The 18,419-nt window shown below is 33.8% G+C and overlaps 1 protein-coding gene across 4 annotated transcripts in view; it reads left to right on the top strand.

The window, feature by feature from the left end:
- Window positions 1-15,173, top strand: part of NEK7 (NIMA related kinase 7) — a 145,026-nt gene extending 129,853 nt beyond the window's left edge. For all 4 annotated transcript variants that reach the window (XM_025401716.1, XM_025401733.1, XM_025401725.1 and 1 more), the window contains exon 10: window positions 12,176-15,173. In XM_025401716.1, coding sequence (XP_025257501.1) covers window positions 12,176-12,286 — 111 coding nt within the window. In that variant the 3' untranslated portion in view covers window positions 12,287-15,173. The remainder of the gene's footprint in view (window positions 1-12,175) is intronic.
- Window positions 15,174-18,419: the final 3,246 nt, after the last annotated feature.

Genomic DNA, 18,419 nt, shown 5'->3' with positions numbered 1-18,419 from the left:
AAAGGTTGACACAGTGGTATCTCAGTGGTTGCTTTAGCATAACATTTCTGGACTGGGTGCAGTGGCTCGCGTCTGTAATCCCAGCACTTTGGGAGGCCGAGGCGGGCGGATCAGGAGGTCAGGAGATTGAGACCATCCTGGCTAACACGGTGAAACCCCATCTCTACTAAAAATGCAAAAAATTAGCCGGATGTGGTGGCAGTCGCCTGTAGTCCCAGCTACACGGGAGACTGAGGCAGGAGAATGGCATGAACCTGGGAGGTGGAGCTTGCAGTGAGCCAAGACCGAGCCACTGCACTCCAGCCTGGGCAGCAGAGTGAGACTCCATCTCAAAAAAAAAAAAGGTGTAACATTTCTTTTCATGTTAGGTTTGAGGAGATAGATTTGGAAGAAAGTTCTGTAAGTTGAGTAAGGGGTTTACAGATGAAAGTTTAAGAAATGGAAATGAGAAGGAAGGATAAAGGGTGCCCTTCATTGAAGAAAATTGAATAGAGATAAATTGAATACTAAAAATAATGCTTTGAGTGAAAAGGAAATTTAAGCACCTGTCAAACATTGGAAAGATAGTTAAAATGTTTTTAATAATTAGACTATTAGTACAACAATGCTTGCTGATCTGAACTAGTGGTTATGGCAGATGTTTATTTAGTAGTAATTTTAAATGTATTATAAATAAGAAAAGACTGTTGAAGGATACAATATTTGTTGTTATTGTGATTATATTCTGATTATATTTTCAAAAACTTGATAGTTTAGTAAGTCTCATTAATGCTTTTTGTAGGTGAAGAAACCAACAAAACGTGATTTTGGAATTGGAATTATTAACCCAGTGATCAGTTTCCACATTACTTAGTGTCTCTTTTGTTTTACACTAAATTTCTGTTCATTTTATGACTTTATACCTCCAGCCCACAGATAGAAAACTATTTTTTTTTAAATCAGGTAATGAGCCTACTCAAAAAAATTATCCCATAAAATATCAGCCTGAAAGGTCATATTCAATCAAATAACTAATAGAGAATGAATGAATCACAAAGTTTTACCTCGTAAATGCTAATAAATATATTTTGGTTTTATCTCCTATTATTTTTGACTTTCCTTCTTAGGTGGACAGTGTCCCTCTCCTCTTTTTTTTTTAAAAAAGATAGAGAAATGGAAGGCAGGAGGGGAGGGTTCTTTCTGGCTTCTCCTGGAATAGGTTAGCAGTGCAGCCTGATATCTTTCCTGCTGCTTCATTCAAATGTTTAAGAATTAAGAAATGTTAAGAAATGGCATCATTTCCTATATTGTTGAAACCAGAAAAGTGTTGATTTTCTGGAGTATTTAAAATGAACACAGGGATTAAAAAGTACAGGGTTTTTTTCCTATGGTTGATTATGTATGAATAGCAAAAATAGTAAATTTTTAATTGAACTAAACTGATTTCAAATATTTATAGGTTATTGGAGAATATAACGTATTTATGTGACTTTGAATAAAATTATAATACCGAATTTTTTTTAACTTTTGAAATCATGTTTTCTTTAATGCAATTATGAATTTTCCTGTTAAAGAAGGGCAATGGTATCATTCCCATTTTACATATTAGTAAGTAGAAACCTAGACAATGTTTAGAGCAAACATTGGACGTCACAATGATGCCCATGCGGCATGGCATCCCCCCGTTTGTGTTACAGGAACACAGAGCCCAAAGTAAACTCAGATGTTTTACGAGTGAGCATTTCATGAGTTTTACTCTTAGACTTACTAATTCTTTATTTTTCTCCTCTCTGTTCTTAATCCTTTCACTCACCATATTTATCTGGGATCTCCTTCCCTAGAGGCATAGCAGGTTAGAGGGCAGAGGCACGATGAGGCATTTGCTTAGAACACTCTTCTGGCTCATGGTAACTCAGGGGCAATGTGTCATTGAAAGGAAAGAATGAGGAAATGGCAGAAGGGTAGGAATTATTTCTATATATTTGACTATGAAAAACCAAGCATGTATCTCAAGATAGCAAATATGTTGATCCATAATATATTGAACAAAAAACGTTACAGTTTGTCATAATTTTACTAATACTTTGTTTTCAAATGTCTACTGTTAAGGAAAGGAAATCACTAAATGAAAGCTTTAAAAATATAACTGGATTTCAAACTCAATATTTATAAATAATTTTTATTTTTAAATTTAGAATATATTTAAAGAAGATTTTTAAGGGAGTTAAGTCAGTAACAAAAATGACCTTTGTTTTGGTTCATGAAAAGAACTGCTTTATGTAAATAAGAAAAAAAACAAGATGAAAGTGTCAGGTAGATTATTTTTGCATTTTTGAAGTTAAATTAAGTTTATAAAACTTTTTTATTCATTTGAGCAGTCCAGATATTTTTAGTTTTAATTGCTAGATTTACAAATGTTAATAGATCTATGCAAATTTTCTGGAGTTGTTACTGGAAATTAATCAAAGTTGTTTAAGTTGGTGTTAGAGGATTTTTTCTAATACATTTTCCCAAGATTATTTAAAAGAAGGACATTATTTTATATGGCACAAATAATGTCTGAAGGTAATTCTGTACAAATATTTCTGCAGCCTCTGCAACCGTGTAATCAAATTCTAAGGTAAGAATATTTTACTTTAAAATGCAGAGAGAGATATATAATAAAATCAATAATATATAATTGAGCCATTATTTATTAAAATTAACAGTGTTATCTCAAACACTATTAATAATGTTCGATTTTCTTTCCTATAAATTGTTTCAGTAAATTTAATATTCTCATCACTTACAATATCAGTTGGCCACCTTGCTGAAAGTTGCCATGTAACATTAGATCTTTAAGCTTTGAATGTTCTATTTTTGTTTAAAAAATATAGTTAAGCAGTCCCTTTGTTCACCTATGCTTCTGAAGTGACACTGGGGACTTGCTCCTTGAAGACATGAATCCAAAACGGTGTCCTATATTTCACATGTCCTGTGGGATCCTACAAAATCATGTAACTTCTGTAAGACTTTCACGGTTTTCAGAAGACACTGAATGATCTTCAGCTGTGAAATGTAGACATTACTTTACCTTATATCTGCGTAAGATTACTTTCTTTTCCCTTTCCCTTTACCCCCAAGTCAATCACTAGTGACACTTTGGTGTACAAGTTGGATACGCCTAATCATTTTGTATAAATATCTAAAGCTCCAAAATATAGTGTACTTTAATGTATTAGACCCACTTTGGGGTGCTAAAATGTGTCCTTGGGTAGATGGAAATTGGGTATATCCGGGAGGCTGACATAACATAATTGGTCTCAGAGGGATTAAGATGGGGGTGAAAAAGAAACAGTACCAATAGCACTAGTCTTTATTATTCTGTTGAGAATTGTGTTAGTGACCTAAAGCTATAATGCACAAAGAGCCCTATTGTTATTACCTGTACGTGCCTGAACTTGATCTGTAATTGGGTTATCACCCTGACAACAATGACTGTTAACACTGTCGTCTTTTTAATATTTCTGGTATCAACCTATTTGCTTTGATATCTCTTTAGAAATATATAGATCAAAATATATTAGTATTTTCTCTGCTTTATTGAGAACATTCATTAATTTCCTTATGGTTAATGACCTATAATCCCTTAGGAATGTTATAGAAAATCCTTTTTTTTTTACTTTATATACTTTGTTTCATTTAAACGTTTCTGTGTTGCTTTTTAAATTTTTGTGAAGCATCTGAATTAAACAGTTTTCTCTGATTTTGCAAAGGCTTTTGTATGTTCAGACCTTTACTTTTGCCTTATTTTTAACATATTATATAAAACAATTTTTATAAAAGCAACAATGTGGACATTTTTTACAAACAAGTAGAAAGTGATGCAAACTAAATTTTCTGAGATAACATAAACCATGAAATGCTTACTTAGTTGTATTTATTCTTATTAATGTTGTAATATCTACTGATATTGGAATTATTTCTAAAATTTAAAGCAATAAATGGAAAACTAACTCCCTCGATTTAAGGACAAGAAATGTTTTGAACAAGTGATTGACTAATATTATTAGAAATTGAAACCTGACGTGAAGAAATAGATAGGAAATTCTTAATGTTATTATCTGATCACATTTTCCTTGAACATGGTTAATAATGTAGTACTTAGAATCATTGCACAGTATTGGATAAATGTTAAAAGTTTTTAAAATAAATTTATTCCTTCCAGAGGTTAACAGAAACTTTTTAAAAATGTAAAATAAACACTGAGGGAGATGTCTAAGATCTTTGTCTCATTTTGATTATTTGACATCTGGAAAAAAAAAAAAGAAAAGAAAAACTTAGAGGCATTTCTTATGTTCATCAGGTCACTATGTAAGTTTAAAATCCAGAGTAAAGAAATTGTTCTGGGACAAAAATCAAGTATATTTCATTTGGAGAGAGTTTACTGGCATTTTCATGAGTCAGATTAGAAATAACATTAAAATTATCCCTCTAGTCAAATATCTGAATATTTTGGTGTCATCATTTAAATGTATCTCTCACAGATAAAGTGGGCCAGTATCTTATTGGGAGTTTTGCAGAACTGTAGAGAAAATTTTTTGGTTTGTTTTTTGATCAGAATTGGCCTATGAAATGTGAAGGCAGATCCATTAATTTTAGAAACCCGAGGAACTCTGGTGTTAGAGCTAACATTCTTTTGAAAATCTAATAGCCCCAACAATCTATCTTTGACTGTGTGGAAGGTCACCCCACCTTTGTGCAGAGGTGGCCGTGAGGGGCCCTGCAGATCAAGTTAGAATTTTCCCCAGCAGTATAATATAGTACTGTATATAAAAGCTTGGGCTCTGGAGCTAGACTGCTTTGGTTCAAATCTAGGCTTTGCCTCTTATGCCTTTGTGGCCTTAGGAATGTTACTACTCTCTAAAATTGTACATACCAGTAGTGTCCACCCCATAGAGTTTTTATGAAGGTTGAGTAAATTAAATCATGTAAAATGCATAGAATGGTTCATAAATATTAAATATTAGCTTTTAGGAAATAGTTTTTCTTTACTCGAGCACTGGAACTAGCATTTAGTTGAAACCCTAGAGTTATCTCAGAGAGCATAAGGAGGTATCTTTTGATCTGAAAATGTTCAGGGGACTGTATTTTCAGTTTTCCATTGGAGTCTTAGAAAAACTAATAATTCCGTGGAATATCTAAGTACTATAACCCCAGATATGTTCACTAGCTGCAAAAAGTGACCCCTTAGTAACCACGAGTCAACCTATTACGTGTATTTAACATCGTAAAAATGGGTTTTTCTCTTCTTCCAATTAATAAATTTTAAACCCTAGCTCTTAATACAATTCCTGATTTATAATACACAGGTGACTATTTTATCCTCCTATTCATGATGGCAGGGGCACAAATAACTCTACCATCTTCAAGTGGTATTATAATTTTGTATTCATTGAAAGAGGAAGGGGTGAGATGTGACCTTGTTTATAATTGTTATTTAGTCTTACAGGAGACTGTTCATGGATCCATATGAATTCACATTTTTAAACCAAATTATTAACATTAAAGGCATGAAACTTAGTCTGTGGTTGTTTATAACATAAAAGTAGGTTACTTGTGATTTTTTCCCCTTAGGATACCAAAAGAGTTTTTCAACTTATTTTCCCCCCACTAGAGTAACAGGTCTATTTAAGTGTATCTTTAGAACAATAAATCATTATCTCATAAATACCGAGGAAAATTACATCAGATTCAGAATTCAGCCTATATAAATCTCCTATTATGTAATTTACAATCCACTTTTCTTTAAAAATATTTGAGATAATTTATTGCAATGGACTTGACTTACCTGTTGTTAAAAAGGATATTTAAGTAAAATTCAGAACCAGGGATAGAAGGGAATGTAAATGTGTACCTGTTATGACCAACAGACTTGCTGTGATTGAGGTTCTCATTTAGTTATTGCTTCCTTTATCTCATGGCACAAAGGGAAACATAGTAAGCAAATTAGTTTCTGCTTATAAGGGGGAAATATACTATTAATAGTACCTCACAGAAGACAAGTTTTCTCCTACTAAGTTATGGTATAAATATCTCGTATGAAGATCTGTGAGTAATGTTGAAGACACTGCTTAGTACATTGCCGCAAATACCTAAGTGATATTTGATAAAATCCTAAAGTAAGTATCAAAGCACAGTTTTGGAAAGGCACTTTGTCAGCAGGATAAACAAATGTGCTCCCAGGATGCAGCTTTCTGGTGGTCTAATTTAATTAAAGGATAGAACTTAGATTATCCAAAGTTGTAAAGATGACTTTTATTCATTACAGAGTCTTCCCTAAATGTTAATTCTCAAGAAGAATTTGATAGGACCCACTACATGGCACACTATTTAAGGTTATATACTCTTTGACAAGAACCTGGGTTCTACTCTGCTGATTTGCTTAAGGGAAAACAAACAACATGTCAGGTGGACACCCTTAGTGAAATTTGAGCCATCTTACCTCTGTGTTCACTGAATAAAAGTCAGACCAATCTCTCAGTGGAATAAACTAACTATGTTACTTTCTCCATTCTATGATGACCTGTTGATATCTAGTCACTCATGTCTCCTGACTGGAACTCAGATGATACCTTAAATCAAGTGGCATCCTTTTATAATGGAAATGATTTGAAATTAGTGTTACTAATAATCATCATGTATATATAGCTGTATTAAGCATCATGAGAAATTCAAACCAAAAGACCAAGTAGGTAAAAGTAAAAATAAACAAGCTATCAACAAGGCAAGTGGCAAAAGACCTGCATGAAAAAAATCAGATACCTTGGGTTCCAACTCAAGTTCCACCATTAATTTTTTAATTCATTCTTGGATTTTTCATCTATAAAATGAGACTGTTGTGGGAGATTACAGTGCTTTAAAAATAGCTGTTAAAATTATATGGAAGATTTTGTAAAATGATAAGTTCTATATAAATATGGTATAATACAGAATGATACCTGCCATTAGGCAAGACTAAATCAACACATGAGTATTAAGAGAACCATACAATTAAAAATGATTGTTTAATGTAGGTTAACAACTTTTTACTTGAGCTGTCTCCTTTATCTTCATAATCTAGATCTGGTAGAGTCACAAAAGCTATTTAATGTATACAATTCAGTTATCTCGATATGAATGCAGAATTAAACCCAAAATTCAGGAATTCATATTTCTGCCCAAATCCCAGTGTGTCAGTATCTCAAATGTGATGACTTCAAAAACTCAAAGTGTCCTTCTTGCCCTCTCCAGGCCACACCTCTTTTAGCATTACCACTTCTGTTATCCCATTTCAGATACCCTGGTGAATACTTCTGATGAATGCTGTTTCTTGCCTGAAATCTTAGAGGAACTTAATTGAGCATTCTGCTGGCATTGTTCTCTTTTTGCCTGTCTTTATACCAAGAAAATATGTGCTGAAGCACAACTCTAATGATCTCTCCCTCTTGCCTTAAATACTGATTTCCCATTGTCTATGTGAATAGATTTGAAATCCCTTAGGTCTTTTCTTTGACCTCAGCTTATCATTTCATCTCTGTTGCTCCGCAGTCATGCAGAAGTACTTGCCATGCTTTCACACACATCATACTTTCTTTGGCCAAGAATCAAGGTTCATTCTGTTACCTCTGCTTAGAATTCTCTCCACCCCTTTTATATATTAAGATTATGGTCTTGCTTCAAACCTCAGCTCAGATGCCACCTCCACAAAACCTTTTCTTTTTTCCTCAGCCAGAAGTTACCTATTCATTCTTTCATTCATTCGGCAAGCCAGTGAGTACTTACTGTTCATCCAGTATCCATCCTCTAGATCTTGCAGTTTAATAGAAGAAAACAGACATTTAATGAAGTACAATATAGTGTTATAAGGACTTTAATACGAGTATGTAAAGCGTACACTGGGGGCCAAGTAGAATAGAGTAAGTTCCACGTAGCAAATACAGTAATGAGGAAGGACTTTAGAGAAGAGATACTCAGCGAGGAGATGCATGGGTCAGGCAGACAGGTGAGAGAGTTAGGGGATTTGAGGGAGGTGTTATAAGCAGAGGAGCAGCGTACACAAAGATGTAGGGGCACAAAGCAGTTTGGCAAGCACAGAACTACAAGTGCTTTATTATGGTTAGAAAATAAAGTGGGGTGGGGGAAGGGAGGAGGAATTTGGGGCTAAATAGGAGCCTGGAAAGGGAAGCAGGAGACTGATTTTAGTGGCTCATATTATGCCATGCTAAGGGCCTTAGCTTTTCTAAGAGGTATGGGGAGCCATTGAAATGCTTAAAGTTGAAGCATCACCTGGCTAGTTAGGCAGTGCTAGGGAAATTGGAAGACAACCAAAAGCAACGCGGTCAGTTGGAAGACGTTCCAAGAGTGTGGCAGTGGAGGTGGTGTGGCAAAAACAAACACAAGATTTAAGGAGCCTGGGACCAATAGGACTGGTTGCTGACGGTTAGGCAGGTAGGAAGGAAATATGATGAGATGTTTGGTATGAATTCCAAATTTTTGACTTAAGAAGTTGGAGGTGCTGTTAGGAAGAGCTGGTTAGGGGAGAAAAAAAAAACTAAGATTTCAGTTTTCAACATGTTTAAAGTGAATATTTACGTGCAGCTGTACTCAGAAGGCAGTTGGAGGTATGGGAACAGAGCCTGCAAAGAGGTCTAGGCTGGAGACAGATATCTGTGTTGTTCCTCAGCATGTTGGTGGTTATTGAAGGTGTGGGAGTAAGTGCAGTTGTTGAAGATAAGAAGGAAGAGTGAAACGGGAAAAGAGTTAAGAAAAGGAAAATATTCAGGGCATATCAACATTTGGTAGATTTTTCAAAGGAAGATAAACCTACAAAAGAAACTAGGAAGAAAACGTCACAGAAGTTAAGGTCTAGGCCGGAACTGAATGATGTAAATCCAAAAGGATAGGACTGACCAGGATGAAGGGGATTGGAAATGGTCCTAGTCAAATCAAACACAACCATGGGAGGAAGGGAGGGAGAGACCCATAAGGACAGGAGCGTGTGCTTACATTTCTGATGTGACACAGCATTTTAAGAAACAGGCTGTGTCCTTGGAAGACAGAGACTAAATTGGTATGAAAGTGAAGATTACAACCAGATAATCAAAGAGATTTGTATTGATTCACATCAAATAAACGTGAAAGTGACCCAAGATGAGGGTTGCATTACTTGGAATGGAGAAAGATACTGTCAGCTGTGTGGGTATCAGTACCTCCGTGAACGAGGTACAACAACTCATAGTTAAACAGATTTTAGAAAAAGAAAGGTAATTATTTTCCTCCTCTGGGCAGCTACACGTAATCTTTTACCTTTATCTCACAGATATCTCATGAGATACCTATCAATTTGTAGTTTATAATAGAATTATTTGTATGATTTCCTACAGTCACATTTGTTTCTTTGTTCCTTCTATCTTCTGCTAGATTGTAAGCTGTTTAAGGCCCTGTGCTGTATATTTTTCATTATTGCTTTATCTTTACCACCTAACAAAGTGTCTGGTACATAATAAATACTCCATTAGGGGAAACTATTGAATGAACAATTGAATGAGAGGATGAAAATGGAAGAGAGGGGCAAAAAGAAAGAACGAAACAGTCAGGTGGTTAGAAAGGAAAATGATTCATTCTCTCACTTCTCATCCTGGACCGCAAGCCTTCCATTGTGGACAGGTCCTTTGTCTTATCTGGTGCCACCAGCATAGTGTCTCTTGCAGAGTAGATCATCTAGAAATGTGACTGGAGTGGGTAAGTGGGAGCATTCCCAAAGCATATTTTAATTTCATAGATTTTCTTTCTTTTTATATTTTAATAATTTTTAAATGTAGCAAATAATTGAAAAGTTATCAACAGATTATTTGATTCATAAATTATGCATGTTCTATATTTCACATATCTGATTTTATATGGTGATATCTCTGTTGATTCTTCTGGAAAAGGAAACTCTTCATGACAAAATACACTTCGTATTTGGTGGAGATTGAATCAATAAGTGGGGGAGGGAAAAACAGACTCCACGGTGCTTTCGCTCTGCCTACCCCTAGGTCTTCAATTGACCTGTTATCCCTTTGAAAGGCCATCCTTAAAGGAGCAGTTAAAAAGCAACTGCTCACTGGCACTCCCACTACCTATTTACCTTATTCTTTGTCTTTCTCCCTTTTTGTTATTCCCAATTCTTGTCTTTTTACTTTGGTGAACTAGAGAATCACTGTCTTCTTCAACTAAAGTTGCATCATTATATCTCTAATCTTGGTTTTCCTTGTGCCAGGAGAACTTAAGGGCCAGTCATTCATTCTCAGTGGATGTTCTACCCTGTTCTGAATTATTACGCAGGAAAAGTAAGGTTTCTGAACCAGCTTGAAGGATGTGGCAGTGTTAGGAAGTCAGAAAATTGTTACTGCTTGCATCTACTTGTATTTTAGCTAAATATAATGAATTTTTTTGTACCACGGTTTTCTTTTCCTGCCATTCTTTTCTGTTTTCTTTCTTGTTTTTATCTCTGAAGAAAATATCTGACAGCTAGATGACCCATTAGAACACATTATCTTTTAAAATATGTGTCATTATATAAGTGCTTTTTCCACTTTCTTCTGCATTGTGTATGACTGGATATATTTATTTTTGTTTGTTTTTTTGTAACCTGGTAAAATGCCATTCGCTTTCTGATGTAAATTTCTCTTAGATCACCATAATAAAATGCCTTGTGTATTGCTGTACCCCTTAAGGGTTTTTAATGCTGTTCTCTGCTCTTTTGCAAGAAATATAAATTAAAATCTTCAGGCTCTCCCAGTGGGTATAACATTACTATGAAACATTGTTGAATTTCCAAGTGTAGCTAAAATTGATTCATTAAATTTCATTCTGCTAGAATCATAAAATGTAAGAGATTAGGACGAGAACAGCCCTTATAGGTCATACACTGCAACCTCGCTATTTAATAGATGAAGAAATGAACCTCCAGAGACAGTGACTTACCCAAGGGCACAGGGTTACAAAGTGCCTTCAACAAGACTGGTTTCCATTTCACTGTACTCTTTACCAAACCCTGACCCTTCATCTGGTAGACTCTTTTATCCACCTCCTCTTTCAGAATGACATTTCTCAATGCCATTAGCCTTCTCCATAGCACTAGCAACATATTCAGCCCACACTTTTTAATCACCACTTGTGTTTCCTCTGGTTGAGAGTTGTTTTATGATAGAAATGGAGAACTATGAAGAAATTGTGCTAATTTGAAAATCTACTAAGTGCTAATATCGTGGCCAGAAAGAGTTAATGTAAATTTTTGAAAATGTCTAAATCGTTCCTAAAGACAGTCCTACAAAGCAAAATAATCTAGTTTTTCCTCTTAGTTTATTGTCTATGGAAGATCATATACAATGTTATAACACATAGTTTCGTAAACTGATGGAAATTAGAATTGAGAATAAAATCCTGTATTCTTCTACCTGATGGATTGAGTACCATATAGGAGGGTACTTTCTTAATTTATTGAAATCTGCTTTTATTCTATGATATAAATAGTATAAAATAGTAAACATCAACTCTCATCTATAAAGTGACAACATTTAAATACTCTATACACAATTGAAGATTGGGATAATACTTATAACTTCCCTTATAATTTATTATAATTAGTTTAAAGGAGTGTTTTTTTCTCTAATACAAAATTTAACATAAAACTTTTCGTCTATATTTGTACAAAATGGTTCATTATAAATGTATGTCTACTCTAATTGCCTTCTATTTAAACTTAGAATTAAGTCTGTTGTAGTAGATTCTTGATCAAATCTACTACATGTATGTAGCACACACATACTAAATATGTATGTGTGTATTTACAGTTAACTTGGAGACTTACAATTACAAACCTAGTGTCCTCAGTGACTGCTATCTTCTGATTAAACTCTGAAAAAAAAAAAACAGAGTCCATTTTAAAGCCTCTGATTGTGGAAAATACTTCTTGGTTGTCATTAATACTGTCCATTCAATGAACTTCATAGAACGTTTTACTTATTGTAAAATCATTGGCAGCAGTCTTTCATATATTTCTAGTACAGTAAATGTTTAGTCAGAAAATGTACTTTCCTTGTAAAGTCTATAGCTATTCATAATTTCTTCCTTTCAGTAAGCTAACCAAAAATGGTTGTCTTAATCAGGTTTTGTTTTTCCTTCTTCACAGCTCCGACAGTTAGTTAATATGTGCATCAACCCAGATCCAGAGAAGCGACCAGACGTCGCCTATGTTTATGACGTAGCAAAGAGGATGCATGCGTGCACTGCAAGCAGCTAAACATGCAAGATCATGAAGAGTGTAACCAAAGTAATTGAAAGTATTCTGTGCAAGTCATACCTCCCCATTTATGTCTGGTGTTAAGATTAATATTTCAGAGCTAGTGTGCTTTGAATCCTTAACCAGTTTTCATATAAGCTTCATTTTGTACCAGTCACCTAAATCACCTCCTTGCAACCCCCAAATGACTTTGGAATAATTGAATTGCATGTTAGGAGAGAAAATGAAACATGATGGTTTTGAATGGCTAAAGGTTTATAGAATTTCTTACACTTTTCTGCTGATAAATTGTGTTTAGATAGACTGTCAGTGCCAAATATTTAAGGTGCAGCTTGGCACACATCAGGATAGGCTCAAACCTGAGAAAAAGTATCTGAACATGTGACTTGTTTCTTTTTTAGTAATTTATGGACATTGAGATGAACACAATTGTGAACTTTTGTGATGATTTTATTTTTAAACCTTTGAAGTACTAGTTTTAGTTCTTAGCAGAGTAGTTTTCAAATATGATTCTTATGATAAATGTAGACACAAACTATTTGAGAAACATTTAAAACTCTTAGCTTATACATTCAAAATGCAACTATTAAATGTGAAGATTGGGGGACAAAATGTGAGTCAGACACTGAAGAGTTTTTGTTTTGTTTTAATATTTTTGATATTCTCTTTGCATCGAAATGGTATAAATGAATCCATTTAAAAAGTGGTTAAGGATTTGTTTGGCTGGTGTGATAATAATTTTTAAAGTTACACATTGCCTAAGGCTTTTTTGTGTGTGTTTTTATTATTGTTTGTACATTTGAAAAATATTCTTTGAATAACCTTGCAGTACTATATTTCAATTTCTTTATAAATTTAAGTGTATGTTACTCATGATTGTACACTATAATATAAGCCTAAGTTTTTATTCATAAGTTTTATTGAAGTCCTGATTGGTCCCCTTCAGAAATTTTTTTATATTATTATTCAAGTTACTTTCTTATTTATATTGTATGTGCATTTTATCCATTAATGTTTCATACTTTCTGAGAGTATAATACCCTTTTAAAAGATATTTGGTGTATCAACACTTTTCCTGGATTGAAAACTTTTTTTTTAACTTTTTAAAATTTGGGCCACCCTGTATGCATGTGTTTGGTCATGTTAAAGAGGAAGAAAGGATGTGTGTTATACTGTACCTGTGAATGTTGATACAGTTACAATTCATTTGACAAGGTTGTAATTCTAGAATATGCTTAATAAAATGAAAACTGGCCATGACTACAGCCAGCATTGTTATAAGATTAACATTTCTATTGAGAAGCTTTTGAGTAAAGTACTGTATTTGTGGATGAAGATGACTGAGATGGTAACACTTGGTGTAGCTTAAGGAAATGGGCAGAATTTCGTAAATGCTATTGTGCAGATGTGTTTTCCTTGAATGTTTTCGTATTAGGGGCGACCAGTTTCTCACAGAATTGTGAAGCCTAAAGGCCAAGAGGAAGTCACTGTTAAAGGACTCTGTGCCACCTTACAACCTTGGATGAATTATCCTGCCAACGCGAAAACCTCATGTTCAAAGAACACTTCCCTTTAGCCGATGTAACTGCTGGTTTTGTTTTTCATATGTGTTTTTCTTACACTCATTTGAATGCTTTCAAGTATTTGTAAACTTAAAAAATGTATAAAGGGCAAAAAGTCTAAACTGTTGTTTTTTGAAATCTAATCAGTTATGTATGGTTTCTGAAGGGTAATTTTATTTTGGAATAGGTAAAGGAAATCTGTTGTTTGTTTGTTTTTTTCCTGAGGGCTAGATGCATTGTTTTTCTCACACTCTTAGTGACTTTTAACATTTATACTGAGCATCCATAGATATATTCCTAGAAGTATGAGAAGAATTATTCTTATTGACCATTAATGTCATGTTCATTTTAATGTAATATAATTGGGATGAAATGTTCTCTGGTTGGAACAGACTTTTTTCTTGCAATCTTTAAGAATACATGGATCTGAAATTGATTAGCTTGACCCCTCAAAGTGACTAAGATTTAAGCTTGTCTTCTCAATGAATGTATCTGCTAGAAGGAAATAGCTGGGAAGAATTTAATGATCAGGGAAATTCATTATTTCTACATGTGGAAACTTTTTGCTTCAAATATTGTATCTTTTTAAATCTAAATGTTCATATTTTTCCTGAAGAAACCACTGTGTAAAAATCAAATTTTAATTTTGAATGGAATAATTTCAAAGAATTATGAAGATGATTTGAAGCTCTAATTTATATAGTCACCTGTAAAATGTTCTTTATATGTGTTCATAAGTAAATTTTATATTGATTAAGTTAAACTTTTGAATTGATTTGAGGAGCAGTAAAATGAAAGCTATATCTATTCTAAACCTTATTTAGACATTGGTACCAGTTACCCAGGTGAAAATATGGAGTAACTTTATTTTGTGTGGTAAGGTTTAGGAATGGTGGATGAAGGGTATCTCTATATAAATAAAGTGCTCAACAATGTGCAATGATTGTAAATTTAGTAAGACATTACAGCCATTTCATGAATGCTTTACCATTCGACATAGTATCTATTACAAAACACCTTTCTTGTATCCATATACTTCAGGTGTTGCTGTTAACATTTACTATGATATTTATTTTAACCAAAATGTTATTCACATTAAATGTTTATTCTTTAAAATGAATGTATTATGTTTTTAACCCACAAATGCATACTTACCCTATGCCTCATATTTCAATAGTACTGTAATATGGACATCTTTTGTGAAATACTTTTATTTTGTTATGCTTTAAATATACATACAAAAAGAATTTCTGTCATTAGCTTTGAAAATTGTACAATATCCTAATATAAACAAAAACATAAAAATAAAAATGAATACAGTAAAATGTCTGGGTAACTATGATTTTTTCCAGTAAAGTTTTCCATTTTTTATTTTACTTAATGTACAGAAACAGTTCTTACACATTTTCATAACTTTGCCATTTTGGAGAAGCGTAAGAATTGGAATAGACGAGGATGATAACAGAGATTACACGAATCCTAAAAAGTAGTTTTATCAACATGCATTAAATTAAGGCACATCTTCATGTTCTCTTCAGGACATCATTTTCTGTTTTTGAATGAGAAAAGTTTTCTAAAAGGTAAAAAAAAAAAAAAAAGGAATATTAATCTTACTGTTTGAATCTTTACAGCAAGGGTGTCCAATCTTTTGGCTTCCCTGGGCCACATTGGAAGAAGAAGAATTGTCTTGGGCCACACATAAAATTTGCTAAGACTAACAATAGCTGATGAGCTAAAGAAAAAGAAATCGCAAAAAAAATCCCATAATGTGTTTTAAAAGTTTACAAATTTGTATTAGACTGCATTAAAAGCCATTCTGGGCCACATGTGACTCATGGGCTGTGGGTTGGACAAGCTTGCTTTAGAGTCTAAAATTTACATGACAGGTTCAATTCCTGTCATTGTAATGGGCTGCTAAGAATGTTACAGACGATTTATGTTGAGTGTTATCTTCACATAATAAATGAAGGTTACTATACCTGAAAATGTGAGTCTGAAAGATCTTAGCGGGATGAAACCTACCAGACTGGTGGTAGAGTGAGTGGATATACCTTACACATCAGAAGTATATTCCAAATATACCATCATGAAGAATGGCCCATTTTGTAATAATTTTAGTCACAAGACAGTGGGGCTAGTTATGAATTTTTATTTCAAAAAAGTATACTTGTTTTTAGGCATTTATGTTTACATGTATTGTTACAGCTGTAAGTACCACTAAATTGATGCAATTTTTAAAATCAGAATGATGACATTATTAACAAAGACAACTGCAGTGAATCCCTTGAGTTATCAAATGACTTCCATGAAGTTGTTGCATTCTTTTTAACTACATGTGAATTTCTGGAAAATTAATGATGGTTAACAGACAAAGACGTGAATGTTTTCAAATTTATATTTAATTGAGATTTATTTGAGGGAGTTTTCTTTCTGGTCTTCTTAAATACCAATTTCAGTGTTCGCTTGGGTACCTAAATCTATTTTTAAACCTTAAAAAAAGAAAAAGTCGAAGGAAATTAAAAGTTAGGATTTGTAACCGGGGGTGCGAGTACCTTATTTTTACTATGAGTGTTACAATGCATAGGAAATCATTTTTTCACTCCTTTCTCAAAGTGAAATCCTGTGTATAAATTATTTAATTGCTTGAATCCTTACTTTGTCACATATATTATAGGGATATCATTCCCTAACTCTACAGGATAATTGTAATACAATTTATAATGACTAAATGCAATGCTGCATATTCTCTTCTACACTGGCATAATAAGAGCTACATTTATCAAGCACTAATAGTGATAAATGTAGCTCTTCATACACGAATGTAGAAGAGAATATGTGTGTTACTTCTCTCGCTATACTTCCATCTACTTTTGCCTTCTCCTCTCCATTAGTCCCACTGGCCTAGTTTTTCAAAGGCCCCAAGCTCTTTCTCACTTTAGAAACAGTGTAGCTTAAATGGCTCTTCCCTTTTTGCTAGCAAAAGAATCCAACTAATCTTTCAAAGCTGACTTTAAATACCCTTTTTCAGGAGCCACCAAGACTACATTCTGTACTTTTCCGTTAGTGCTTACCCCAACTGTAGCCAAATGATTACTTGTGTGATTCTTTAATTTCAGTCTCCCTGATAGATAAATGATAGAACGAAAAATACGTCCTGCATTGTTCACTAGGGTGTTCGACACTTAATAACACAGTGCCTGATAGTTTATTTTTGCTGAATTAATGAGCATTATCCAAGCACCACAGAGTGTTGAACATAGATGCAAAACATCAAAAATCAGGAAAAACTGGGACAAAGAGGTAAGAGATGCAAAAACAAGCTAAACCAAAAGAAAATTTTGAAGTTATCATTGTCATGGGTTGCAAGGAAATTAAAAGTGATAAGGACTGAGATTAGGCCCCTGGACTTAATGAGAAACACATCATAACATCTGCAGAGCAGCAATATCAGGAGACGAGAATAGGAAACATTGGGGTAAAAACAGGAATGATGGCATATGGAGAAAAATCAGATGATAATCAGAAGTGGTAGCTGATCATTTTTTAAATAATAAAGTTTAAAAGTTAAGAGAATTAGCAAATGGAGAAGAAATTGAAGGTTTTAGAGAGGGAGTGCAAAAGATGGTAAAGAATGGGATGCACAGAAGGGATTGGTCTATTAACCACAAACAATTATCGAGTAACCTGTCTACTAGACCAACATGTGCAGTCTTAAGCAGAATGACTCTGTTTTTATGGACTTAAAAATCAAGTCAGGAAGAAACACATGTAACAGAAATATAAATGTATAAACAGAAATTTTGATGAGTGCTATAAAGGAAGAGAGAGACCGAGAAAGTGACATTTAAATTTAAGATTCCTAAAAGGACTCAGCCAAAGAACGAACAAGGGGAAGATCGTGCCAGGTAGAGGAAGAAGACCTGTGAACATCTTGGGGTGAGCAGTAACTCTGCTATCTGAGATGCAAAAGAAGATGAAAGTGGGTGGGCAGTGGGTGGAGTAATGCAAGGTAAGTTTGGAGGTGTACCTTTCCTCTCTACTTGCAATGATCAGTAATTTAAATGGGGGGAAATCATGATAGTTAAAATTATAAAATGCTTAGAAAAATGATCAAGAAAGGTGTAAGACTTCTATGAATAAAATTATAAAATCTTGTTGAAGGACACAAAGCAAATCCTGAACAAATAGAGGAAGAGATGATGTTCTTGAATGGGAAGATTAATACAAATATCAAGCATTATATAATAGTATTGCAGTATCAATCTGATTCCCACTTTTTTTTTTTTTTTGGAACCAGATAAAATGATGTTAAAGTTCATATGGAAAAATATATAAAAAAGAATAGTGAAGAACATTTTTAAAAGCAAAAGTGGACTAAACTTATCGAATGTGAAAACTTACATAAAAATACTTTAATTAAAACAGTATGGAATCGGCAAGGAATACAAGTGGGTAGAGTAGTGGGCCAAAAAAGGTCAAACACGCCCAAGTATTATTGGATCATACATGAAAGAGAGGACTTCTGTTTATGGGAAAAGCTTCTATGTGTGTTTTATTAAAAGGTACTGGTG

Source organism: Theropithecus gelada, chromosome 1, assembly GCF_003255815.1.
Source record: "Theropithecus gelada isolate Dixy chromosome 1, Tgel_1.0, whole genome shotgun sequence".
Taxonomy (NCBI): domain Eukaryota; kingdom Metazoa; phylum Chordata; class Mammalia; order Primates; family Cercopithecidae; genus Theropithecus; species Theropithecus gelada.
Note: the sequence above shows the minus strand (reverse complement) of the source record. Positions and strands in the feature narration are given on the sequence as shown.